Source organism: Mus musculus, chromosome 7, assembly GCF_000001635.26.
Source record: "Mus musculus strain C57BL/6J chromosome 7, GRCm38.p6 C57BL/6J".
Taxonomy (NCBI): domain Eukaryota; kingdom Metazoa; phylum Chordata; class Mammalia; order Rodentia; family Muridae; genus Mus; species Mus musculus.
In genome coordinates this window covers 98,828,436-98,854,747 of record NC_000073.6, presented here as the reverse complement: position 1 = coordinate 98,854,747, position 26,312 = coordinate 98,828,436, and the positions used below count along the sequence as shown (strand labels likewise).

The window sequence follows — 26,312 nt, the reverse complement described above, 5'->3', positions numbered from 1 at the left end:
GAAGTTTCAGTTTTAGGTATATTTTTGTTTCCATTGCTAAAAAAATCTTTAAAATGGTGAATGAAAGATAAAGCCAGAGAAGGATGGCCGAGTCCCCCAGCTCTTGCCTTCTCCTGGGCTGTCCCTCTGTCCTTTACTTTCGGCCTCCAGCCTATTGGCAGACATCACAAACAGGCCAGGTCCTTCTGGCTTGACAAAGGTGACTCTGCAGCCTGGCTTACTTCAGAACCCTAGGCCCTAACATCTGCTCATTCCCACATGGGAGTCCGCCCTGCACCTCAGTCTACACCCCTGTCCAAATCAGATCCCCCCATCTCCCTAACCCCACCTGCAGCAGGCCTTCCCTCCTCCCCCGACCCTCCAAACCCAAACAGTTTTTCCTGGCCCACCTGGTTCCACACTTGAAAGAGGGAATCGGTCCTGCTGGTCCCTGTATCTTAGCACATCAGTAGCCACAAGCCCTGTTCGGGCATGAGCTGTGAGCCTGGGCCTTCCCCAACGTCCAGGCTTAGACAGTGCAAGCCCAGCCTCATAGACAGGGCAATAGTATGGGCCAGGCCCACCATTCAGGGTCCCACCAAAAACCTACCAGGGCGGCCTCCCTAAGGTCTCAGCTTTCTTGCAGCAAGCTTAATGGGTCTGAAACCATGGCCAATGGCTGTGCTGTAAGAATGTCCCTGAGGAATAAAGATACTGCCAACTAGGGTTATGTTTCAAGACGTCTGTCCTCACCCTTGACCAACAGATCACATACAGGGAAACGGGCCAGGACCAGGTCGGAGGACCGGGTGGGGCTGGGACATCAATGGGAGGCCGCCTTGCCTGGAAACTGAAGAGTCCTCCTGCCAGCCCAGGATCTGCTGGGGTCACTTGAGGAGGGCAGAGATTTGGGGGCAGATTGGGGCTTGCTCAGCATTTATTTCACACACTTGTTTAAAATATATAATCATTATATATATTTATATATATAATATATAAAGAGGGATTGAAGTGAGCCACCCCAAAGAAAAAGCTGTATTTTTATAAATATTTCTGTAACTCCCACATCCCACGGAGAGGGGAAGGAAAATAAAAATTTACAACCCAAGTTAGTGGTTCCATGTGGTGGGCACAGGGTCCCAAAGAACATTCCAGAAAGCCGGTCTTTCTGGCCTTGAAAGGTCAAATGCACAGTCTTACCCATCCCTGCCCTGACTTCTTGGAGCAGCCTGGAAGGCAACATGTGGGCACTCAGGCCCCAGGCTGCCAGGTTATTTTTAATCCTATCAGTTTCCTTTGAAGCCCCGGCTCTCCCAGGGCGACCAGGCCTCCTGGTGTGGTGTCTTCCAAGTGGAGGCACAGCACAAGCCGCCTCCCACGCCTGGCATCTGGCATCTGCAGGGAAGTCCACCAAGGTCTCTAGGCCCTTGAGTGGGTCCTCAGAGGAGCAGCACCCCTCCTCAGGGGTGGGGCATATGGTCTCACTTGCAGACGTAGCGCTCCACCGTGCGCTCACACCTGCGGCAGGTGACGTAGCAGCACCAGTGGTACTTGCAGTGACATCGCTCCACCACTCTGTCCGTGTAGGGGTTGTAGCCGCGCCCACAGCACATGAGGTCGCAGCTGTCACTGCCGTTGGAAGTCTTGTTGCACTGCCTGGGGGGTGGGAACAAGAGGTCAGTGGGTACCCATCACCTCCAGTACCTGCGCCTCCCTGCCAAGTAGCCTGGAGCCTCACCTGGTGGCTGGCTCTAAGAAGGGGGAATCAATCTTTGGGGAAACAGGCTTTCCTGTCCCCTAACTTCCCTGTGTTTCCAATAAGCCTCGATAGAACACTTGAGCTGAGCCTATTTTATCTCTTAAGTTGTCTGGTTTCCTTTATTATTTTTTTTCTACTTCCAAATCCCAGAAGAACCAGTGTCTATTGTATGTAGCGTGTGTGTATTACCTGTCCATGTGCACAGATGTGTGCATACATTTACTTGGAGGTCGAGGTCCACATTGAATGTCATATTTAGGGGAGAGGGGTGAGCTGCCATGGGGTCAATGTTGAGAAAGAGCTTTTGCTTGGCCCAGATTCCAGTGAGAACAACTGCTGCCCTGCACTGCATGTTCCACTGGGGCTCTGTCTCTGTCTCTTCCACCCTACTGTCTGTCTCTGTATCTATCCATGTATCTACCCATGTATCCATGTATCTATCTATCTATCTATCTATCTATCTATCTATCTATCTATCTATCTATCTATCAATCAATCTATCTACCTACCCATGTATGTATGTGTGTGCATGTACGTATCTGTATCTCCTTACCTATCTACCTACCTATGTGTGTATGTATGTATGTATGTATGTATGTATGTATGTATGTATGCATGCATCTATCCATGCATCCATCCATCTACCCATTGGAAGTTTAAACCCAGAGCTCAGGGATCCACTTGGGAAGAATGGACAGTGAGTTTTGGGGACCCCTCCTATCCCTGCCCCACCTCACTGTTCGAGTTGCTACCATCATGCGGGTGGTGGGGATCCTCATGCAGATCCTCACGCTTACAAGGCCAGCATTTTACCATAGAGAACCCAGCCTTCACAGTTAATCTTTCACTATGCTGCCGTGGAGACGAGCGTCATCTTTACAATTAAAACTCCCAGGATACATTCTGGAACACTAAAAACAACACAGGAGGCAAGATGGGCCTGGGCACTTTGTCTGTGAGTGCTAGCCTGCAGGTGTCCAAGGGAGCTGGCGGTGGCTCATCTCCCCAGAGACATTCCTGTGCCCTTCTGTTTGTGCAGCAGACAGTGCAGGACAGCAGATGCTCTCACTAGAATCAGTGACAAGCAAAAGTTCTCTTCCTCAACACAGCCTCCAAGACCACTGCTCACTGCCTGCCCTAAGCTATGGCAGAGGGGAAGGTCTCCGTGAAAGTCAGTGTCTCCCACTGCCATGTCCCTGCCTAATAAAGACTAATCAGGTCATAACAGCATAGAAAGATTAACTGTCCACCAACAGAGCCACAGCTGAAGAAGGGCTATGTCTGTGGCATATAGTTGGGGGCTGAGGAACCTGGCAGGAAACCAGCTCACAGCCTATGGACAGAGTTTTCCAGTGATACAGGGCTCATTCCATAGCCCGCTGGAGCCCTGTGCCCAGCCCCTCTGTGTAACAGAATCATCTCCCCTTCTGGCACTCACACTTACCCTGCCGCTTCAAACCAGACTCCCGTTCCTTCCTGTCTCCTTTGCCTGACCCATTCCATCTCCACTCTGCCGACCCCCTCAATCTGGCCTCCAGATGGGAGCCTGGGCCTCTTCCTCACAGAGCCCTGGCCTATGGGGACGGAGCCTCAAACCATCCCTCCCCTCTTACAGGCAGGACCGTGGGCTGCGGAGGAAGCAGATGCTGGCTGGGCACCAACTATGTGCCAGACACGTTCCCAGACACCCGCTCTCTGCTCCGTATTTCCCTAACCTTGTGCACACCAGCTTTGTGGAATGCTATTAGGGGCTCCTTAATAAAAGATTTCCCTGGCTGTGTACCTCTGGGAAACTCTGTTTAATCAAATCCTTAGCTGAGGCTCCTTCAGGCTTTGGGGATGACCGGAGAGCTTCCCAAGTACATCTGATCATAGACCTTTCTTTGCTGGGTTTCCATGAACCATCTTTGGGGATGTAGCACTACCTGGCACACAGTAGGTCTGCGCAGAACCATCGGCATGGGCTCCTTTCTTGTCTTCCCTGTCTCCCTATCCATAGCCAAAGCTGGGGCAGCTGTGAGGATCCCAGGCCCAAACCAGGTGGACTCCAAGTGGACATGGGAGGATCTAGAGCCTGAGGGAGGGCTGGCACTTATCAGGGGACAAAGGAGTATCCTTTCTACAAAAGCTCATTTGCTCTGTTTCAGGTACTTCCTGTGTATCCTTAGATTTGATGCTGTCCCTACTTCTTGTGCCTCTCAGTTCCTCCTTTGTCCAGGGAGGGCAGGCATTTATCCTTCACCTGTTTGTGGGACGTTTACTGAGCTCCTGCTCCATGTTAGGCAGCCCTTCGTGTCCCCTGTCTTCCTGTACTGCTATTGTTACTTCCTATCTGGGAGAAGGTGGAGCCACCAGCCACTATCTCCAGCGTCCCATTAGTCTCCCTGGAACCTCTGCCCTCCACTAAGCAAGGACTCCACCCTCTGAATGCCTGCTGAGTCACCACTATGCCTGGCCCAGCCCTGAGTGTGACATCCCTGTGGCACTCACCTGTCTTGGGTCCCATGGGATCCCACCTTCTCATTCTTCATGCAGAAGTCAGGGGAGCTCTGTAGATACACAAGTTCTGAGTCCTTCACAGGCCGGATATCCAGGTCCTTGGGCACCAAGTGTTTGCGGGTGCCCATAGGCCGGTGTACCACCTTCGTGGCTGACAGGTAGCGGGTCTTGAGGTCAGCAGCCACGTCCTGGAGCTCTTGCAGCCCCTTCCAACAGGTGCGGATGGAGCAGGAGCCAGACACCCCATGGCATTTACACTTCGTTTCCAGGGAGGCACGTAGAGCCTGCGGACAGTCGGGGTGTTGGCAAGGTGACAGGACAGAACCCCTCCCTGGCCTGTCAGTACCCTGACCCCCTACTCCATGCCTGGGTGATCTTAGGGATTCATGCCCCACTGGACCCTCAAGGGATGAAGCATTGGCTCTACAGCTAGGAGGAGTTGGGAGTCATGCTTCCACTCCAGAGGAGCTAAGAGGGGCAGGTAGGAAGAGAGTGGTCTTTGCGGCGGGTGGGGAGTATCAGGTGCCACTTCTCAGGTATCCACTCTGGACAAGTGCTCTAACACAGCCACCTTAGCCCATCCGGGAGACTCCTGCTTTCCCCTCTACTAAACAGGAAGGCTCAAAGACGTGACACCTAAGTTTGCAGTTAGAAAATTGTGGGGCTGGGACTTGAACCTGCATCTGACAGGGAATCCATAGCTGTGATTTTCAATCATTCTATGCCTTCTCTCTTCCATAAAACCAAGACTCACTAGAGGCTTGCCAGAAGAGCAGCAAGAAAAAGAGAAGCAAGAGGGAAGGCAGCTGGGGAGGGAGGACGGATGGGGTAAACAGGAGGGGGACAGTGTGAGGGTTTGGTGGCATCTCCTTCAGGACCCACCCACAGGCTGCCAGGTGACCTTCTGTCTAAAGGACAGGACCTCTGCTATAAAGTACAAAGCTGGCTGGCATGCTGCTGCTACCTGGTAGAATGCTGCACGGGTTAAATGGGCCAGGCCAAAGGGGTGTGTGAGTTACAACAGTGTAAGTCAATATTGGCTCTGAACATGCAGTTTAATTCAGAGCTGTGGGGGAAACTGGAAACCTCTGGGCTAGGCCCTTAGATAGGATCTAGCCCTGGTCTGAGATAAGACTCTACGCGATAGGCCTCAGTTTCCTGTTGGTGTCTGAAAGGCAGAGGTTAGACCTCTCCCAAGGCCCCTTCTATTCAGCGGCTCTTCAAACCCTCTTCTAGTCACAGGACAATTCCCCCTCCCTTGACCTGCAAGGGTCGCAGGTCACCTGAACTCACACTCTGCATCTCCTGGCTGGAGAAACTGAGGCTAGAGTTGTCATGGCTTTGCCCCAATCCCTCTGTCAGTGAGTTGGCAGGGAGCCAGACAAAGGGCCAGTCTGCAGGAAGGAACTGCAACAGGAAGAAGCACACTAGGTATAAAGTCTAGAACATGCTGGAAACCCAGGAGGGAGAAGAAAGAGCCACATAGGGCCGAAGGAACCCGGAACAGAGCCTGAGGCTCAGTTCCTTGAGTCAGGTGGGGGAAGGGTTGGCTACTAATGGGCAGGCGCTAAACTGTCTAGTCCTGGGGTCATCCTCACACAGCCCCAAATACTGGGGGGGCAGCATTGGCCTTTTGCATGTGGCCCCAAGGGCAGGCCTGAGAGATGGAAGCCAGGCATCCTCTTGCTCAGCACAGGAGCTCAGAGGGTGTGCATCCTGGCTGGAGCCTGGGGTTGCCATAGCTAGAAGAGGGGTGGGTAGAGAGCTCTCTGGCTTCCTGCAATGGGACAAGCCCTATAACTGGGAGGCAGGAGCCCTAAGTCCCTGGCAAGGCTCTGAAACAGATCCATAGTGTGATTTGGCCTCAGTTTTCCCAGACCGTCCAAGGATGGCCCGGACATTCAAGTGTCCTGCCATGACAGGCCACAGTGACAGGTGAAGAGGTGTGGGTTTCACATATTCCGCCTCCTCAGGCCACGTGTTCCTAACTGAGCCACCCTGGCTAAATTGTGTGAGAGATGCCTTCTGCACAGGATACTCATGCTGGGGTCGTTTCCTTATCAGTGGAAAGGGAACAATAGAACCTGGGAGTTGTTCTGGGATCCCAGGAGGGAAAGAGTCAGCACATGGTCACATCATGGATTGGTGTGAAGTCAGTTTTCATCTTTAAAAAAATGAAGAAGGGGCTGGAACATTCAACAAGTAAAGATGACTTGTGCCAAGCCTGATAATCTGAGTTGGATCCCTAGAACCCAGTAGGGGAGATCCAATCTAACCCTCCCCACAAGTTGTACTTTTATCTAACACACGCAGATACACACACACACACACACACACACACACACACACACACACACGTAAAGGTTTAATTTGATACATTTGCTCTCACACTCACCCAGCCTTCTGTGCAGTAACTGAGAAATGGGGAGACACTGGTAGCACATGATGGGAGCTATGCTCTCAGGTAGCACATGATGGGAGCTGTGCTCTCAGGTAGCACATGATGGGAGCTGTGCTCTCAGGTAGCACATGATGGCATGATGGGAGCTGTGCTCTCAAGTAGCACATGATGGGAACTGTGCTCTCAGGGAACACATGATGGCATGATGGGAGCTGCTCTCAGGGAACACACGATGGGAGCTGTACTCTCAGGTAGCACATGATGGGAGCTCTGCTCTCAGGGCAGTGTGGAATCTCTTTCCCCACTTACAAAGACATGATTCGGTGTAAAGCCTCTGGCCCAGCCCCTCCCTGCCCTGAAGGAAGGCTGAGGAGCTTGCAGGAGCACCCACCCTGCCACCACTTTACAGTTGGGAAAGAAGCTCAGGACCAGAGCCAAAGACAGAACCCTGAGCTCTGGGCTCCTAGTTCACTGATCCCTCTGCTTGGAGCACCTGAATCTTGGAGACTCCCTAAAGGAGAAGGAGCCCAAGCTCTAGAGAGGGAGAAGCAGCAGGGTCCCAGTCCACCCCCTCTCCCACCCCCTCTTGGGGCCCACTATGGCCCTTCTCCAGCCAGTGGCCCAGGCACACCCTCGGGGGCGGGTGGGGGGTGGTTACCTGTCTCCCCACTTCACTGTTGTGTAGACGCATCAGTTTATTGGCTTGGGATCCTGTTTTTTTCACCTTCATAGGAGCATCGGAAAACTTGGCCCCCATGAGGAGCCCGTAGCTGAGGTTGTCCGCACATCCTCCCCAGCGGTTCCCGGGCCCGGGTGGCTCACCTGGGACGGGGCCGCAGGAGCAGCCGGGCAGGTCGCCAGAGGTGCAGGCCCGGGCGATGGTGTGACTGATGGTGGCGGCCGACAGGGCATACACGAAGGCTGACTCCCGTGTACCTGTGGGAGAGGTGAGCGTCAGCAAGCAGACTGCTATCACTGAGAGCCAGGAAGGCATTATCCACTATATGTATTCGGGTCCCACACCCTCCTCTAGGAAGCCTGCTATACCTGCTACCCCTGACTACTTTGCACATCGAAACAGTTCCTGCCAACCAGGTTTGCCTAGGCCCACCTGCCTGCCCAGGGGTGTGCTCTCCAGCAGTCTCATTATATTGATGTGGCTTTCAGTACAGCAGGCAGCCACCTTGGTACCTTCTACGGCTATACCCCTCCTTCATCAGTGCATTATAGCACATGTGTATCCAGAAGTGTTATTCGGGCCACTGTATGTGCTGATATATTCATTCACTAATGTTTATTCATTCTTCAATTCGTGCCTGAAAGCCATATCTAAGATTGACTCATCCGCTCAAGCGTCCACCCAGCCACGGCTTATCCATCTGTGTAACCATCCATCTAGTCATCCATCCGTCCACCCATGAATCCACGCACCTATCCAAACACACCGAGCTTCCCTCTGGATCCCCCCACCACAGTAGTGCGGCGCCCCAGAGCCCATACCTCTCTCCAGGTCAAGCAGGTAGTTGGGGGCGAGCTCGATGGAGGAGCAGTTCCAGCGCATGTCAGCGAAGGCCCTACGGCAGGCCTTCATGGCCCCCCGGGCGGCGTGCACGATGGTGCGCATGAGCTCCAGGTTGCTGCGGCAGAGCTGCACCTGCGCAGACACCAGGCCCTCCAGCTGTTTACAGTGTTGCGTCTGATTCAGTGCCAAGGCTGCCGGAGTCTTGGACAGTGCCCTGCATACCCCGAAAACCACCAACGGGGGAGAAAGACGGGGTGTGAGGGGCGTTTGCTCTGCAGGCCAGCCCTCCCCTCCACAGGCTCAGAGTCACTCTTGCAAAGAGCCAGGAAACCAAGAAGCAAAGCGCCATGTCGCAGAGCAACATGGCTTGCCCGCCCTAGCCCACCCACCACCCGGAGCATGACATTGTCCCTCTCTGGGTCTTATCCCCGAATTCTAACACGAGATCACGTCTCTTATCCTGACTGAATTATATAAATGGAATGGAATGGAATTATATTCTTAGGAATGAAGACATTTGCAATCTGTAAGGCACTTCCAGCTGCTGCCTGGGTTCTCCTGGTCACGACCCACTCCCATTCCATCCGTTCACGCAGCACTGGTAGCCGTGTGCCAGATCCCGGGCAACTGCTGAGTCTCATAATAACCACACGTGCTATTAATTAAGTCCTTTTTCTAGTGCACACCGTGATTTAAGAGCTTTACACCATTACTGCATTTACTTCTACACCCATTTATCACCATTGTAAAGTCCACCCCTGAGCAAAGGATTCAATAACGCAAGGACACTCAATTTTAGGGTGATCCAGAATTCAGAAAATTCAGCATCGAACCCAGACCTTCAACGATCTCTGGACTTGCATGCTACATGTCCCTGGTTGGGATCTGGTGATCCTGGGACTTCCTTACCACCATGCCTTTGCCCAGGGTTGTCCTGACGCCAGGAATGCCTTTTCCTTCTCATTCCCAACTGAATCAAAGAACTTCTACTCAAGGAAGGAATGGTAACTACACACTTCCCAGCCTCCTTTGGTTACAAACATGGCATAGATCCTTTCTTCCAGGAGGCCCCAACCTAAGGGCTACACAAGCCCATCAGCAATTAGACAGTAAGGGCCCCAGAGGTTCCAGCTGTATGTATGTATGTATGTATGTATGTATGTATGTATGTATGTATGGCCTAGGGAAAGACCCAAGCTTGAGACACTGCTGTGTGCACTTAAGCAAATCACCTAACCTCTCTGGGCCTCATGGCCCTCATCTGCTTCAAGTATCATTTCTACCTTAAAAGACAATGGATTACGGTTCATCCCAAGTACCTGGGAGGTAAAAGCAGGTGGATCTCTGAGTTCAAGGCCAACCTGATCTACAGAGCAAGTTCCAGAACAGCCAGGGGCTTCAGAGATAGGCCACACCCTGTCTAGAACTCCCTACCCCTCCCCTCCCCCCAAAAGAAGGCAATGGAGAGGCTTAAGTAAGATAATGTACTCATGTCAGGCATGGTGACACATGCCTGTGATCCCAGAATTAGTGCCTCAGATCATTGTTAAGGGAATCTTAAATCTAAAGGAGTGAAGAGACCCGATTTCCTCTGTGTGCTGTGTGCACAGAGTGTACAACTCTTCATTTTGAAAAACTACAAAATGCTGGTGAAGGCCAAAAAGGCCAAATGAGGTAATTCTTGATAAGTTGACTTCTTCTCGCCCCTCTCTGCCATACTCTATCCACTATACTCTATTACTCTATCCACTATAACACACACACACACACACACACACACAGAGAGAGAGAGAGAGAGAGAGAGAGAGAGAGAGAGAGAGAGAGAGAAAGCCCCAATACAGAACCTAATATAGAGGACCCAGGAAGCAAGCCCCTGAGGGCAGAAGGCCTAGCCTGACATTTGTGGTTAGGTTGCCTTAACTAACCTGATGCGAAGGTGAGTGTCCTAAACCATGTTACCTCTTGCAGCCCTGGCCCATAGAGAGGGATCGTGCAGGGTGTGTGTCTCAGATGGCTTCCTGGTCTAAGCAGATCCATTTGGCCTATGAAGCCCGCCTGTGTGGGCTCAGATCATAGAGGCAAATGGCCTCGTGTGGCTCCTGCTCTGAGCACACCTGAGCTCTCCCGCAGCCCAGGAGTTCAGCTCTCCCAACACAGCCCGCAAGGCTTGCCTCCCGCCCCTGGGTGGGTATAAGCAACCACTTCATCCTTCCTGGATGCTGTTTTTTCCCTTCCCACCGGGCCGCTTGCTATGGATAACGTGGAACGTTTACAAGGGCCAGAGGCACACAGCCCATGCAAGTATCATGGATGTCTTCTTGGCATAACCCTGGATGCCTGCTCACTAAAAAGTAGGTGTTAGCCAAGAAGTGGAGTGCTGATGGAGTCCTTCCTGCTGGGCAGTGCGGGCAGTTCCTGAGGTCTGGAGATACTCTGAGGCCCAGCACCCAGTGCACCCCAGTACCTAGGGTTCACTGGTGGGGGAATCTGGGGGACTCTGCTTCTCTAACCCCCTCTGAAGTCCCCAGGCTAAAGGGATTCTATCTAGGAAGGGGCCCTCCCACAGGGCTATCTCAGCAGACACCTGGAAGCGAGGCAGGCAGAGTGCAGACCCCTGCCAGGGACAGAGGGGGACATGGTCATCTACGGGATCCTCAGGAGCAGCTGGCACAGCCATAGACCTCCCTCCCCTCCCCCACGCACTGCAAGGGCAGCCCAGGCATCCGCTGATTAGCGGTAATGACCTGGGTAAGTGAACCCCCTTGGGGAGGCAATCAGGACTAAGGCAGAGGCGGGGGAGCCACCGTGGACAGCTCACAAGCTGGCCTGCTCCAGAATACCCCTAATTGGAAACATTTCAGTTTATCTAGGAGTGGGGATGTGGGGGAGAGGATGCAGGAGAGGACAGGAGGGAAAGGAGAGTTCACTGGGGAGCCTAGGCCCTGGGTTGAGAGAGACTTCTCTCACTCAGAAGTCGGGGTTCTTCTGGATCAAGCTCAGGCTCGGTTGCACATTCACCGTGTGACCTGGGCGAGCCGTTGCCAGCGCCCAGCCTCAGTTTCCCAGTGTAGAGCATTCAATGCTCATAGTTCTGCGAGAGCATGTTTTTCAGTGACACAACTGGGAAGTCACCTTCCAACGTCCTCAACTAAGCCATAGACTTCCATCCCTCTCCTACCCCCTGGTTCTGTCTCCAGGTCCACCCCTCCTCCTACCCCCAGGTCCTGAGCGGCCGTTGCTTCTCCTTTCTCACACCGTGGGGCTTCTTTCTGGCAAGTCCATCATGAGGGGGTCTTTTTGGGTTGCCAGTAGCTTTGTGTCTGAGCAGTTCTGTGGTACTTGACTCAGGTAAGGCCACCTTCCAGAAAGGCCTTCCTTATGGCCCCACCCTTTACTGCCTTGGGTGGCCTGGTCCAAAGTCTCTTGTCATTCTGCAGTCTGGTTCTCACAATGCTAAGTGAAACCAAACTGTTTGTCTAGGGTTTTCTTGGGCAAAGCTGGACTCCAAAGAAGCATACCTAGGGGCAAGCCTGGCAGTAGATTGAATCTGACATCAAAAACTCCACTTGTAAAATTAGGAGACAGTGGTCATGGATATGGCCAGCTTCAGGGTTCTCAAAGCTGGCCAAGGAAAGTGGCCCTTTGTTTATGTTTCTGGGGACCCTGCTGACCCCAGGAAGGTGGGAGAAACTATTCACTAAAACTATTTAGCTCATCTACCTACCAAGCTTTGGGCTGTCTGGACAACTTCATAGACAATTACCCATGAAGCAGGAAAAATGGAACCTGTCTATGCCAACCAGGCAAGGTCAGACCTTCTCTGTACTCCCATCTGCCCCCCCCCCCCCCAGGGATGGCCTGGGGAGCTTTCCCTTTGATGACAAATTGGAATTCCTCAATGATATCCTAGATCTAAACCCAGTGCTCTTCAGGACACCGGGCTAGGTGGAGGATGAAGCTACCAGTTCCAAGGAGAAGAACCAGGGAACAGGGGTCCCAGAATCTCCCCAGGAACTTGTCTTAGGATCTTAGAACCACAACGAACAAGGCCAGCTCCTTCCCTGCACTGCACAGAGGGGACGACTGAACTGGATGAAGGTTGGTAACCTCTAAGCTGTAGCTCCAGTCCTGCCTAGCAGGCGCTGCCTAGACCTCTGAGGCCCCAACTGGCTCCACAGGCACAGGATTAGCCTTAAAAAGAGCCCTAGCTGGTGGCCTTGGCCAGACACTTGCTAGCCAAAGTGGAAAAAAAGATCCCATGTGCTATCAACCCCGGTGAGGGAGAGCAGAACTTGCCCACTTCTGTGTGCAGCCTATTAGAGGCAGATCCCAGCTAGAAGCTAAACCTCCCAGACCCCAGACCAGGACTTCCTCTGGCCTGTGTCAGAGCTGAGAAGCTGAGGTACAGAGAGACTGAAGTCTTGACCAAGGTCTGCCTGACAGAAAGTGATCACTTAAGCTAAACATGGATTCCTAGGCTGGCGCTCTTGCTGCCCTACTTCAGAGCCGCTGCATTCCTGCCAGAGCCTCTTAAGACTCTTCCTAGAGAGGCCCCGCCCTTACTGAGTGGCAGGCTCAGTACTGCCAGCTGTGGAGAGAACAGCCTATCAAAGTCCCTTAGCTGGCCAGGGGTCTTTCTTCCCCAACCCCTCCACCAGAGGGAGCAAGAGGCTCACATCTCCCCCACCCCATCCCTCCCCACATTTGACCCATCATGGTTTCCCTCCACCCCTGGCTTTGGAGGCAATGCTTAAGGTTCTCAGTGTATCACCAGGATCACCAGGCAGTCAGATTTCGACCCTGCTCCCCAATCCCTGATCCCACCTGTTTAGCTTGTCTGTCCCAGAAGCCCACCAGGTGGGCACCTCAGGCCACCAACTCACATCTGGTTTCAGTTCTTGTGTCAAATGTCCCTTTCATCTCCAGGTCACTTTCCAAGCCTGCACACATGGTCCCCAGGACTGCCCCAGGACAGCTGGCCCTGACGAGTCCCTACCCCCACTGCACAACTGTCCCGGGACTTCCTTCTACCAACAGCCCAACCCAAAGGTCTGCTCTACTCCTCATTGGCTATGAAACTCTGCTAAAGATCCTCCAAGGTGTTCCTTTCCTCTGCTGGGCAGAGGGGCTCAGGAAAGCAGAACACACAACACAGATTGGGAGACTGAAAAGAAGCCGTATGTATGTCAAAAATAGCACCCGGCACCCAGCAAGGCTGCATCTGTGTGCACAAGTGCCTATGCCTGCTCCCACTCTTCCCCCCACGGGCAGGGGGCTGAACCCAGGGCCTCGCACATGCTGGGCTGTACTCCCAACCCTTATCATTATTTTTAAATGTTAAGGCAGAGTCTCACCACGTGGCTCTGGCTGGCTTTGAATGAACCTGTACCTTGGCTAGGCACTGAACTTGCAATCCTCCTGCCTCAGCCCCTTCAGTAGCTGAGATTACCAGCCTCTGCCACCAAGCTTGGCTATACTATTCTTAAGCTTTGCTTCTCCCAGGCCCTCTATTTTCCAGCTGCAGTAATAGTTCAACCATTATCAAGGGTTAGCCTCGTAAGCCCTCTGCTTGGGTTCCTCTGATCTCACAGCCACAGGGCCAGCATGTGACCTTGTGGCCGCTACTTACCATCTCTATACCTTAACTTCCTTATTGTGAAGCAACGAAAAGTCAGTCTGTCACCTATCTCATGGAGTGTTAACAAATCAGATAGAGGCCTGCAGCTCTCAGAGCTGTGTAATAGGACACCCTGTGGTCCCTGCTCCCTGCAGGGGACAGGGGATGCTCCTGCCCCCATACTTCTGTCCTTGTTCTTCCTCCAGCCTGGGACACCTGCTTCACATTCCATCTCTGCCCGTCAAGTCCTCCCTGGGGGATGTCTTGAGTGCAGACTCTGAGCTGTGCCCATGTGTGTCAAGGCTTAGACGTAGTAGAGCAAAACTGGGTGTTGCTCTCAGCCGGCCTCGTACCCCACCCCATCCCCAGCACACGCCAGCTTGGGACTGTGTGTGTCACATGAATCCTTAGAACCTCAGGACGCCCTTTGTAGGGCAGATAAAGAGAGATGAGAGTTGTGTCCCCAGGACTCTATAAACAAAACAAGTCACCCAAGCTTGGTGCTAGGCCATGAAGGCCCCTGTAGCTCTCAGCAACCCCTTCCTTCTCTTCACCTCATCCCCTGGTCTGTAAAGCAATGGCTGAAGGGGCTTCTCTCACTGACTTGTGCCCAGCCCAATAAGCAAGAGTGCCTGACAGCAGCAGGAGGAGGTTCGAAGGAGCCTGGCCCAGGACAGACCCCCTTTCTTGTAAACCAGAAGTACAAGAAGATGGGATTTCCCTCCCGAATTATTTAATCAAGAACTCAGCACCAGAAAAGGCTGGACCAGGAACCTCCAGTTTTCCAGAGGTTCAGTGTGTTGCAGTAATTCCTTCTTCAAAGCGAATTCCTGGACCGACCCTCTTCAGTGCCCATAATCTATCAATCCCTTGTTTGATCTGCAGGCTCCCTAACCATGACCTGAGCAAGGCAGACACATTCCTGTTCTTGACTCTCCCACTCCGGGCACTGTACTCTGAGAGTGTCCTCCATATCTCCTACCTGCCAAACTCCTCACTTGTGCAGCCAAAAGTGGCAGCCTCTAGAAAATCTCTGTAACCCTCATGGGTGACCCAACCAGGCTGCCCTCCTCCGAGCCCCGGAGCCTCCACTCTTACAACCCCTGGAAAGTTATTTACAGCCCGGGCTTATCTCTCCCAGCCCAGGGACAGATCCTTCAGGAAGGGGCTGCCTTTCCCCATATCCCACTCCTTTCACACTGCCTACGGCAGCCACCACAGGAGGAACTAGCACTGCACGAGGAAACCAGGAAAATTGCCCCCAGCGACCATTTATCCTTCCAGGACATCCCTTAGCTTCGGACCTTCAGCAGCTCTTTAGGGAGTCTCCAATCAGATCCCAAGGAGCCGGTACTAACTATCCTTCTGACAGACCGAGTACTCGGAGGCCCCAGAAGGTGACACTTCCCCCAAGGTCCCCAGGTGGAAGGGGTCAAAACTCTCTTAGCAGACCTCCTGGAGGCTGACAGGCCATGATCCCGAACTGGACCCTGTGTCCTGAACTGAGCAGACTCTCTCTGAGTTGTGCCACTTGGAGAGGATGTTTCCCTAGTCCCTCACTGGCCTTTGAGCAACCCTGGCCTGGATGAGAAAATCCGCTCACCCACTTCGCAAGCCCGCGGAGGGTAAGAACAGCATATCACAGAAGAAGTCGCCGAGCTAAGAACGGCTCGCCCACGACGCCCAAGCCAACTTAGCCTCGCAGATTTTGGTGGGCTCACCCAACCTCTCCAGCTTCTCGCCCAATGGCCCATTGGAGTGAAAACGGAGTCCTACTTACAGCCACTTGATGCCATAGCACACGCCGGTGTGGAGCGCCAAGGCAAAGAGCAGAGCCTCGCAGACCTGCGGCCGCGCCCTCATCGTCGCGCGCGCCCGGCGCTCCCGGGGGTCGCACCCTGCAGGAGCCGCACCGAACTCCGCCGCCTGCAGGCCACCGCTGCTGTTCCTGCGCGCACGCCGCCTGCAATCACGGAGAACAGGGCGGCGGGTTAAGGCGGCGCGCGGGCTGGGAGGCGTTTTATTCAAATTACAAAGGAGGGGTCGGGCCGGGGAGGCTGAGCGAGGAAGGAGTCCGCTCTCTCCCCGAACCGCCCGAGACCCGCCGGCGTCAGGCTCGGATTAGGTGAGACCCTAGCGCGGCCGAGGGCGTGTCGCCCAGGGCAGATCAGGGTTGAGCGGCCCAGGAAGGACAGGGTGAAGCAGATAGGAGGTTCTCGGGAGACCCAGCAGAGAGTCTGGAGAGGACCGCAAGGAGGAGACCCCACCACCAGCAGCAGCGCGAAAACCAACTGACGTAGCGACCGCAAGGAGAGGAACTGATCCGGAATATGATTTAGGCTCCTATACTAATCCACGATATCGATTATTAGTTATTGCAGCTTTAATGAGTCTACAGTTTATTCATCTGCGAATGGGGTGATCTGAGCAGAATTCTCCTTTTACAGAGAACAGTCTCCCAGTGTAGCCAGCCATCTTTACTCCTCTCAGACCTGTGATGGGTATTGTCACTCCATCCATCTCAGATGAGGAAACCGAGGCCCAGAGATGTGGAAACATCTGTTCAGTTAGTTGTTAGGCTGTTCAGTTAGTGAGCACCCGTCTGGTGCTGGGCTGTTGAGCTATTTTGTCTACCTGTGCCGGGTAAGCTAAGGGCAGGGAGAACACAGAAGACGGTGCTATTTCTGGGCACCTACTTTCCAGTAAGGGAAGGGGAAACTGCAAAAATGGGGTGGAGGTGGGTGCTCTTTACACACTGAGGCATCTCCAGCGCCTGAAGAGCTACTTCAGACTTGCCACTTCAGTGCCTCGGTCCGGACGAGGCAGCGCCAAAGCTCCCTAGCAGAGCAGGGAAGCTCCAGGCCTGCAAGAGGTTGATTCTGGGACCGCCAGGCGGCGAGCTAGGGCCGCGGAGGAGCCGCCACCCCGCCCGCTTGCAGCCTGCGGAGCTGCTTTCTGAGGCTTGACTCCCTTCTCATCATTCTCACCTCATTAACTCCCTTCCAGGCTTCTCCCAAATTTACCAACACCTGGCATTCGCCCCGAGTCATACACAGCCCCTCTCCTCTCTGGAGCAGCAAGGACAAAGGGATTCCTTCCAAAAGGGTCTACAGAGTCTGAGGAAGGAGGTGCCAGACTTGGGGGGGGGGGGGTCTCTGGAACAGGGAAGAGCGGTTCTCATCTGGCTCTGTGAGTTTGGGCAATTCCTCAACCACCCCAGCCTAAGTTTTCCCTTTTATTAAAAAGCAAAGACCTGGACTCCAGCTTTCTGATCTTCGTCTGATCTTCTCTCTGTATCCGCTATTATTATACATACCTGTGTAGCCTATGCACGCCTGTGTGTTTCAAATGTACAGGCTTGAACACACACACACACACACACACACACACACACACACGTTTGAAACGTCATAGTTTTCTGGGGCCTTCTGGCAGAATCCAGAGGAATTCAAGCAGAAAACCTTGAATTACCCCCCCCCCTTCACAGAGTCCCCCAAGTCTGAAATGCTTGGCACAAACACGACTCCAAGCTGGGGTCTCAACGGGATTTTTGGTGCAGTCCGAATCTTCCTCTTACCTCTTCCGTATCCAGATCTTTCCCTCCCTGTTGGAAGTTTGCACACTTCCCCCAAATCAGAAAAATGTCTGCAGGATCAGATCGCAGAGGAGGGGGGGGGCCTCAAAACACCAGTCATTGTCTCTTTGTTCCCACTTAAAGTGTGGGATCCCCGAAGGCACCCAGAGTTTCTAAGTGGGAAGGGATCGCTAAGTCGCAGAAGGAATCTCAAGGACTTACACCGGGGTATCAATATACGACTCCCAGTGAGAGGAAGGGTGGCCCAAACCGCACAGCAGTCGGTCGGGGACCCAGGCCTCCAGCTATTCCCTGCTCTTCCCAGCAGCTCCAGAGGCCCTAGACTTCTCCTTCCGTCACCCCGGCGCGTTGCTTAAAAGGCACCTTGGTCTCTGGGTACTGATATTATTCTCGTCCTACCTAAGAAGGTCCAGGACAGCCTTGGGAGCCGCTGTGTCACCCTCACCTTGCGCCCAGAGGGTCAGAGCGCATTCGTCGCTCGAAGTCCCCGGTCCGCCAGGGGGAGCTAAGCCTGGGTTCAAAGAAATATCTGCCCCGGCCTCACACAGTGGGACTTCGGGCTCTACTGTTCGCGTCTTGGATGAAGCGCAGAGTGACTTCCCTCTTGGCCTTGGTTATCCCTTAAGACTTGTTTTCGTTATCCCTGAACTAACTACGCAACCTCTTGCTTCAGACTGGGCGCCCAGCCTGCAATGGGAACAGTCTCATAGTGGGCCCGCGGGAAAAAAAAAAAGCAGTGCTTATAGAGAAAGAGAGAGCAAATCTTTCTTCCTCTCCTTGGACACTTAGTCTAAGCTACCCAGCTTGCAGCAGTCTGAAGAATGAGCCTCCCAGAGCTGTGCAAACGTCGGACACTACGGACACTGTGGCCCAGCCACGGGCCGCCAACAGGTGATCTTAAGGCTTGGAGCCTTGGAGAGCTTTAGAAACTTTACTTTAGATAACCTTCCCGCTCAGGCTAACCGGCGAGGATTGGCCGAGCCTCTCCCACCCCCGGTGTGCTATGCTGGCTCCAGCTTTGGTGCTGTGCGCCGGGACAATGTCCGCAATTGACCGACTATAATGACCAAATGGGCTGCTCCAAGAGGCTGGCCGCGCAGCACTCAAAACAAAAAGGGTGCGACAGGGACGCCGAGCGACAGCTTCAAGGTTACCTGCGAGGTTGCGTGAGACCTGACTTTAAGCTCAGCGGAGAGGCTGTCAGGATCTTCTATGTTGTTCCAGGTCACCGCGGAGACGCAGTGTTTGAAAAGTGGATAGGGAGAGTGCGGAACTCCTGCCACCCGCTGGAGCGGAATCCTGTGTTCCCAAAGACTGTAAGGGACACGGAGGCAATTCAGTGCCACGGGTGGAAGGTACCGGGCTGGTGGATGTAAGCCAGATGTTCGGAGCGCTCCAGATGTGTCACAGGGCGGGGGCAGGACTCTCCTCCCTATCCCCAGCCCCCAACCTGGAGCTGAGGTCGGTAAACAAACTCGCCCCCCTTCCCAGCTGCCTCTAGGAGCCCTTCTCACCTCTCGGAGCTATCCCCCCCCTGCTCTGGCAGGAGCTAGGGACTTCTCGGCTTTTGTCCCCCTCTCTTGCCTCCTCACACACACCCTCTGTCGCGGGATCCAAATCCCCCCACCCCCGGGATGGCTCGGGCGTGACCTCATCAACCCGCAGACTGCGAGGGAGGGGACCGAGTCCTGGGATGGGAGACAGGACGGAAGAACCTGAAGGGGGAGAACTGAAGGAACCATACAACCCACCCCATCCTTCACACACACACACACACACACACACACACACACACACACACACACCAGGCCCCTAGTCCCAGGGTCGTCCGGGAAGTTGCGTTCCCCCAAGAGGAGTTACTCGAAATGCTGCGGAGGAGAGAGGTGAGGAAAGGAGAGCGACGAAAGCCACTTTGGTTTGCTTCTCCGGGAGTGGGTGTCCTATCAATAAGGGGGTCTCTAGGGCTCAGTCGCCTCCCTCCCTACCCAGTGGGTTCCTGATTAACATTAGCCACGGCCACTGCTCACCTTTGGGACGCTCTCCCGGCGCGCCCAGCCTGCCCCTGCAACCTCGGCCGCCCCCAGGAGTTGCGAGTGCGGTCCCCCGCCGGCGGGAGCGGCGAGGATAGCTTCTTCCAGACGCAGCTCAGCAGGGAGCCGGGGATCCTGGCAACTCGGGCGCGGACGCCAAGGCGGTCAGTTGTGCTCGGCTCTCCGGCCTGCGCCCGCGGATCTCCGGAGCTCTCTCCTCGCCCGGCACGATCTGCGGCGCCCGCCGGCCCAAGCGTTTTATAAGGCGCGGACCGTCGCTTTGATCCGCCCACGTCAGCGCGCCGAATCCCCACCCGGTGGCTCGCGCGGGGCGGGGCGGGGTCCCCATGACGCCTCGGACCCGCGGCGCCCGCCCGGCGCTCCGGGACACTTTGCACCCTATTGCTGTACGGAAGGGAATTTGCTCGCCACGGTTAGTGTTGAAAGCATGCCTGTTGAGTGCCAGCGGCGCGCCGGGCGCAGGGACGGCCCACCTCCGAAGCTAGTAATGATCAGCAAAGAGCCTGAACTAGCCAGAGGGTCTGACCTAAATGCGGAGGACAGCTTTACTAAATGCGTTTGCCCCTTACATGCTTCAGGAGTTGGGAGGTCTTGAGCCCTGAGCTTCTGCTGTGGTCCTACAAGCTTCACTGGGCCATCTTTCTAGGCATCTCAGAGGGGCGCTCACCTCTAAGAGGTGCAAGGGCTCTGGTATGAGAAGAGCATCAAAAAGTGCCTCCAAGTAGGCTGTGGTTGCAGGGGACTCTTGTGGGCGAACCCAGCGGGCAGTAGGGGCTCTCTCAGTCCCAACAGAGGACCAGGTTTCAGAAGCTAACCAGCACTGGTGAAGACTTCCCCTGAGTGTAGTCCTGTTTATGAGTTGATCCTGCTCCCACCCCCTACCCCTCAATTGCTCTTCCTTGACTAGAACCGAGGCCAGCCTTATTTCCCTCGGTTTCTAACCAAGTGTTGTGGTTCTACCAGTTTCTGTCTTCTTCATTCTAGGGTTTTCGACATCTGAATGTGCTCAGGGTTTATCTAGCTCACTAGTAGAAAGGAAACCGGAGGCAAGAAGGGGCTTCCCTGGGATCTCCCAAGCTGTCTGCTACCCTCCCCCCACTCTTCGTAGCTGCTATTGAAGTGCTCACAAGCTCCCCCCAATACATACACACACACATAGACAGGAGGGAGGGAGAAAGAGAGAGAGAGAGAGAGAGAGAGAGAGAGAGAGAGAGAGAGAGAGAGAGAGAACCACAATCCATCCACAATGGCCACCAGCCCTCTTGCACATGAGGCTGGGACATATCATCACAATGGTTATAAACACACTATCAAGGGATATCTGTATATATCACATGTCCATAAACCCAGTAGCACGTAGGTGTGCAGTAGTCATATATATATATATATATATATATATATATATATATATATATATATATAATTAGATTGCTACACAACACATAGACTACCCACAAATAGTTCACTCACAAACATACAACTTTCCACACGCAGCATGCAACACCAAACACACATATACTACATACACAAACAAGAATAGCCTATGAGCACAAGAACACAAGCACACAACTCTTGGCCATCATCATTGTCCAGCCCAGGGCACTAAGTCAGTCCCATTAAAAAAAAAAAAACTATGGCATGGCAGTGGGAACTTTATGTGGGGCATCCAGGAGCCAGGGGAAGGGTAAGGCTTTCCCTCAGAAGTCTGGGGATGAAGGCAAAGGTGACCAAGGGCTCATTTTCCCTTAGCTCCTCTGCCACCAGAGACACCCCAGTCAGAGCCATTCCAGGTGGCCTCTGTCTGCTTGGAGAAGCCAGTCGACAGCACCTAAACATTTTCGTGAATACTACTTCTGCCTGATATCATCGGCGTCCAGTTGAATGGAAGTGGAGAGCAATTAGGAATCACAATATGGACCTTGGATTCCACTCTGACACTGCAGCTGACACCTGTAACCCTGGCACCTGGGGAGTCAGTCACCGGGAAGTAGAGGCTAGAGTGGGCTATAGGGAGTAAGTACCTGTTGCAGAAATGCAATTGTCTACAACAAAGTCCATTTGGGATTCCAGTAGAACCTTCCTGGTTCTGTTTTTAGCTGTGTGATCTTGAGTGAGTTGCTGAAATTCTCCTGTACTTAGTTTTCTTACCCATAAAATAGGAATGATGCAACCCCACAAGATCATCTATACTATCCAAGGTCAGGATTAATGTCCTAGACTCACAAGGAATGCCAAGGCTCACAAGGAAGTTGCTGGAGAGTGCTGAGCGAATCCCCAGAGCCAGGCATCTCCTGCTCAGAGTCAGCATGGCACAGGCTGCAGAAATCATGGAGGAGGAGGAGGAGGAAGAGGAGGAGGAGGAGGAGGAGGAGGAGGAGGAGGAGGAGGAGGAGGAGGAGGAGAGTTCCCTTGACTCCTAGGGACTGATGGAGGCCAGGAGCCAGTGCTAGGACTCCTGTACCCCAGCTGTGGCCCCGCCCAACTGCTCTCCTCTCCCTGGTGGGTGAAGAACAGGGCACAGCCAGGCAGAACACCTCAACCTAAGTGGGATGGAGCTGGGCTAAGGGAGAGGTGCCAAAACCTTGGCTTGAGAGTCAGAGGAGATCTGGACCAAGTCTGCCCTGCCTGTAGCCCAGTCTCCTATTCCTATGAAAAGGAGTATTCTAGAAGGGGTTCCCTTGGATGCTGGGGGCGGGTTGTTTAGCATCTTGAGGGCCCATTAACTTTTCTCCTTCCCTTTTTATTCCCCTTCCCTGCTTAGATTACCTCATAGGTCACTGTCTGGAAGGCCTGTGCTAGACACCTAGGTCCTGAGCTCTAATTTAACGGGCATAGGACTCCCAGCAGGACAGGGCAGGACAAGGTGTCACACTCTTGCTGCTAGGAGCACTTATGCTGCACTTCTCGGTTGCCAGGGCGGTATTTGTTGTTATCTGATCAGTCAAGTCCGCCTGCCTCGCAGAGAACTTGCTGCTGGTCACAGCTTTGCAGCCCAACCCTGTATGTGCCTTACCCAGAGAGGCACCTGCTGTAGTTCAGTCTGTCATGCTGACACCCGCGCACACACACAGGCACACGCACACACACACACTGACCCCTCTATTCACTTCCGCTAAAGCCTTGGAGACAGTGGGGGCTGGATGGCTGTTTCCAGGACCGCAGAGAGGGACCAGGAGAGCTAGTTACCTGCTGAACTCAGCACTGGTTTGCTCTGTTTGCTCTCCCCGAGTTCCATCCAGAGGGAGGGTTGAGCTACATAACCTTCAAGGGCCTCTCTGGCTCTAGAACCCAAGTCCTAACTCTGGTCTATAGCAAAAGATGAGCCAGGGATGGGAGGGAAGAAGAGAAGAAAGGGAGGGATGGGGAAGGCAAGGAAAGGACACAGTTATCCTTTCTCTCCTGACTCCTAGGGATTCCCGATCTCAAGCCTGGATGAACCTGGCAGAAACCCTCACTGACCTCCCCAGAAGGACACAGAGGCGTACTTTGACAAAGACCTGTCCAGGTTCAAAGGATCATGAGTCTGAGCAGAGTTCAGCTTAGCATGCCCAGAGGCCAAACCTTCTAGACAAACTAAGTAGCCACAGTGTCACCAAAGCCTTCTGGGCCTGGGGCTCACACTGATGTCTTCTGCTTACCCACTGTGGGACTCTAAAGAAGTAGTTCAACCACCACGACCTTTGCTTTTCATCATTTGCACAACAGGAAAACCAGCAATCAGCTCCTTCTTACAGCTACTGAAAGACAATCAAATGGGAAGTGCGTGTGTGTTGCTATATATGTGTGTGACCCACTGCGCACACACCCCAGACCTCTCCGGTGCCCCTGTCTCAGAGGCAGTCATCGCTCTGCAAGTGAACCCACCGAGCCACAAGCCTGCAGGGAGGTTGTGCAAGAGACCTGCAAACCTGGTTCTGCCCACTGCCTGGGAGGGGCCTGTCCTCCTCCTCTTCAGGGCCACAGGGGAGGTGTTATTATTCTATAGCACCCCAGGATAGGGTGGGGAGAGGTTGCTTTCCTGGGTGCACATAACAAAACACTGCCCGTCATGTCTGCTGAGGCGTCACTTCTGAAAGGCCACTTTCAGCTCTCATTGTTGGATGGCCACGGTGGCTGCACAGGAGACAATGTTTGTGTTTCTCAGGCCTCTGTCAGCTCCCGGAGACAAACTGGACCACAACTGGTGCACCTACAAGGAACTCCAGGCAGGAGACTTGAGCAGCAGAGACCTGGAGGGAGAGCTGTACCATCTATCCATCATTCTCTGAAGCCTCCCAGCCTTGGTCTCGCTCTTGTTCCTCCTTTGAGAACTGGCTGTGACAGCCCCAGGTAGAAACTCCAGCCAGAGACCTTTCCCCTCTGGTCTATGTGTCAGTCCTGGAGAAGGGGCTGGCTGACTGCTTGGGTCATGTGTTTGTCTGAGTGACAGTTGCTGAGAAGATGCCAGGAAGGACCAGGAGCTCCTGTCACCAGGAGAGGACCAGGAAGCAGGGAGCCGCCAGGCACATGTGTGGGTACAGTTTCTTCTGCCATTGTGCCTCTACTTCCATACTTTGAGTGAGAGCCAGTATCTCTGTTGGGCCTAGCCTAAAGATACTGAGTGGAGGCTCGAAGGTAGAGGGCTAAGGACTGAAGCCTATGGAATCATGAGCAGAAATAAATCTCCCTTCCTTGCCACTGTTTTTCTCAGCTAACTATCACAGGCATGAGAAAGCTGATTAGTGCACCTTGCCACAGAGGAGGTCCGCCCTTCTACCCTTGATCTGGGCTGCCCTGATATTGTTTGTCCAGTGTGATGAAGAAAAGCTAAAACTCAAGCCCCATGCTCTAGAAGCGTCCTTCTCAGCTCTCAGGGACAGGCGTGTGGGTGGGGGAGGGAGGAGGGGTAGGCAATGAGCTACATGAAACAAACAGGCTCAGGGTGAAATGATAGGCTTAGGACAGTCTGGTGGTAAGAGAACTTTCTGATCATGGGTAAGGAGCAGAAATCCCCCAGCATCCGTGTGAAAAGCCAGCGGGCTTCTCTAATTCAGCTGTCGGGGACTGACTGAGGCAGGAGGATCACTGAAGTTTGCTGGCTGCCAGCATAGGTCCAAATGAGAGACCCAGTTACAAGAGAACAAGGCAGAAAGTGACATGTAGTGGCCTCTATGTGCACATGTTGTATGTACATAACACACACGCATGCGCAAGCACACACACATGGCAACAGTGAACAAGCTAAAATATGCAATTATTATGTAATGTAAACAATTTCCCAGTCTCAACATCTCAAGAGTAGGCCACTCCTATAGCCCTAAGGTGGCCAGTGATCTGAGGGGAATATGGGACCAGTGGTGCCTTGGTCTCAGGCTCTGCTGCATCCCTTGTGTGACATCAGAGTCACACAAGATAAAGGCTGGTTGCTCCATAGTGCCACAAGAAACAGTCCACATCCCTCAACCAGCCCTGCTCACAAATCCTAGGGGCAGGATACCCAACCCCCCACCTTTCGCCCTCTAAGACAGTCTCTACTATTATGGGTTGGCTCTGTCTGCAAGAGGACCCTCATCCCTCTAGAGTCTAAAGCAAAGACCCACAACTCTTCTTCGTTTTTAAAGGATTTATTTATTTTATTTATATGAGTACACTGTCACTGTCTTCAGACACATCAGAAGAGGGCATCAGATACAGATACCATTATAGATGGTTGTGAGCCACCATGTGGTTGCTGGGAATTGAACTCAGGACCTCTGGAAAAGCAGTCAGTGCTCTTAACCACTGAGCCGTCTCTCCAGCCCCGACCCACAACTCTTGAAGAGCCCGGCTCTCTTCCTAAGATCCCCTTGTCTATATGATGACTCTGGGGCATCACAGGGGTCTCTGGCCTTTGCAAAGTAGCAGAATTCCATTAACAGCAAGTATTTACATGGACTCGTGCCTCAGTCTCCATACAGGAAGTAGGTCCACTCAGGCCTAAGCTCAGTCCGGCTCTGCCAGCTGTGATTTGAGCTTCAGCCGCCATGCCAACTGTCTCTGTATAGATCCCCCTTGTGCCTGAGTCTTGGCTCTCACCTGGAAAACAGGAGTAAATTTTACCACCTAGGGTTGCAGTGGGGCGAAGAGGAGATGATGGATGTGAAGGCTGGGCTGTAACAGCTCCTTGATAAAGGCTAGTTCCTCTTCTGCCAGGTACATAAACCATTCCAGATGGGAAGCTTGCCGGCTCATGTGTAGGTGGGAGAGGAACTGTCTGTCAGCAGGCTGGTGGGGGAGGGGCATCCAGCGGGGAGCAGGAGGAGCACAGACAGGTCTGGGAAGCATGGTGTCAGGGAAGGGCGAGGCCATAGCTCCAAGCTGCCAGTCTGACGAGTGGTGGGAGGGAGGCCTTACACTACAGGCTCAGGGTCCGCTCCAGGAACGGGAGAAGGGGCTGCAAGGTCAGGTACAGCTTGCCTCTGGTCTGGGGCAGGCAGGTTTGAGGAGTCTTGTATGGGGGAGGGCATGGAACATCTGGGATAGATGGGCACAGTTGTGGGAAGCTGCCCTTCTAGCTTAGAGCCTCTACTCTGAATCTTTAGGCTAGGAAGAAATTGGGAAGCCAAATGCACAGCCAGAGAGCAGGCTAGACCAGAGAGTGGGTAACCTTATCTACATGGTGGGGAATCAGAGATTCCTCTCATCCATCTTCTCAGCTACCTTGGACTTGGCACTGAGTTCACAGTTTCTAAGCTCTGCCACAGTTACAGGCCCCTTGAGGTTGCTTTGAGAGGAATGAAGACTGGTTAGACATGATCAGCCCTATTCTTACAAGGGAGAGATACAGACCCAGCCAGGGGAAGCGACTTGACCAAGACTCACAGCAGATGTGTGGCCTAGTTGGGCTGGAATCTAGGCCCCTTGGCTCCCA

General features: G+C 53.5%; 1 protein-coding gene and 1 long non-coding RNA gene across 8 annotated transcripts; one reads left to right on the top strand and one right to left on the bottom strand.

Moving 5' to 3' along the window:
* Wnt11 (wingless-type MMTV integration site family, member 11) lies at positions 1 to 19,664 on the bottom strand. Of its 7 annotated transcripts, NM_001285792.1 has the most exons (7): positions 19,400 to 19,636; positions 18,527 to 18,686; positions 15,558 to 15,740; positions 8,139 to 8,374; positions 7,297 to 7,574; positions 4,229 to 4,521; positions 1 to 1,635 (listed from the first exon to the last, which is right to left on the bottom strand). In NM_001285792.1, exons 3-7 carry the CDS (start codon positions 15,638 to 15,640, stop codon positions 1,461 to 1,463), a joined length of 1,065 nt encoding a protein of 354 aa, NP_001272721.1. In that variant the 5' UTR covers positions 15,641 to 15,740; positions 18,527 to 18,686; positions 19,400 to 19,636; the 3' UTR covers positions 1 to 1,460. The 7 variants fall into 7 exon arrangements, with proteins under 7 accessions (NP_001272721.1, NP_001272723.1, NP_033545.1 ...); NM_001285794.1 differs by lacking the exon at positions 18,527 to 18,686 and having other exon boundaries at positions 8,139 to 8,292; XM_006507587.4 differs by lacking the exon at positions 18,527 to 18,686 and having other exon boundaries at positions 5 to 1,635; positions 7,461 to 7,574; positions 19,400 to 19,664.
* On the top strand, positions 18,653 to 24,090 carry Gm33770. Its single transcript, XR_378356.3, has 3 exons — positions 18,653 to 18,833; positions 21,173 to 21,436; positions 22,834 to 24,090. It is a non-coding gene; the product is annotated as a predicted gene, 33770 (long non-coding RNA).
* Positions 24,091 to 26,312: the final 2,222 nt, after the last annotated feature.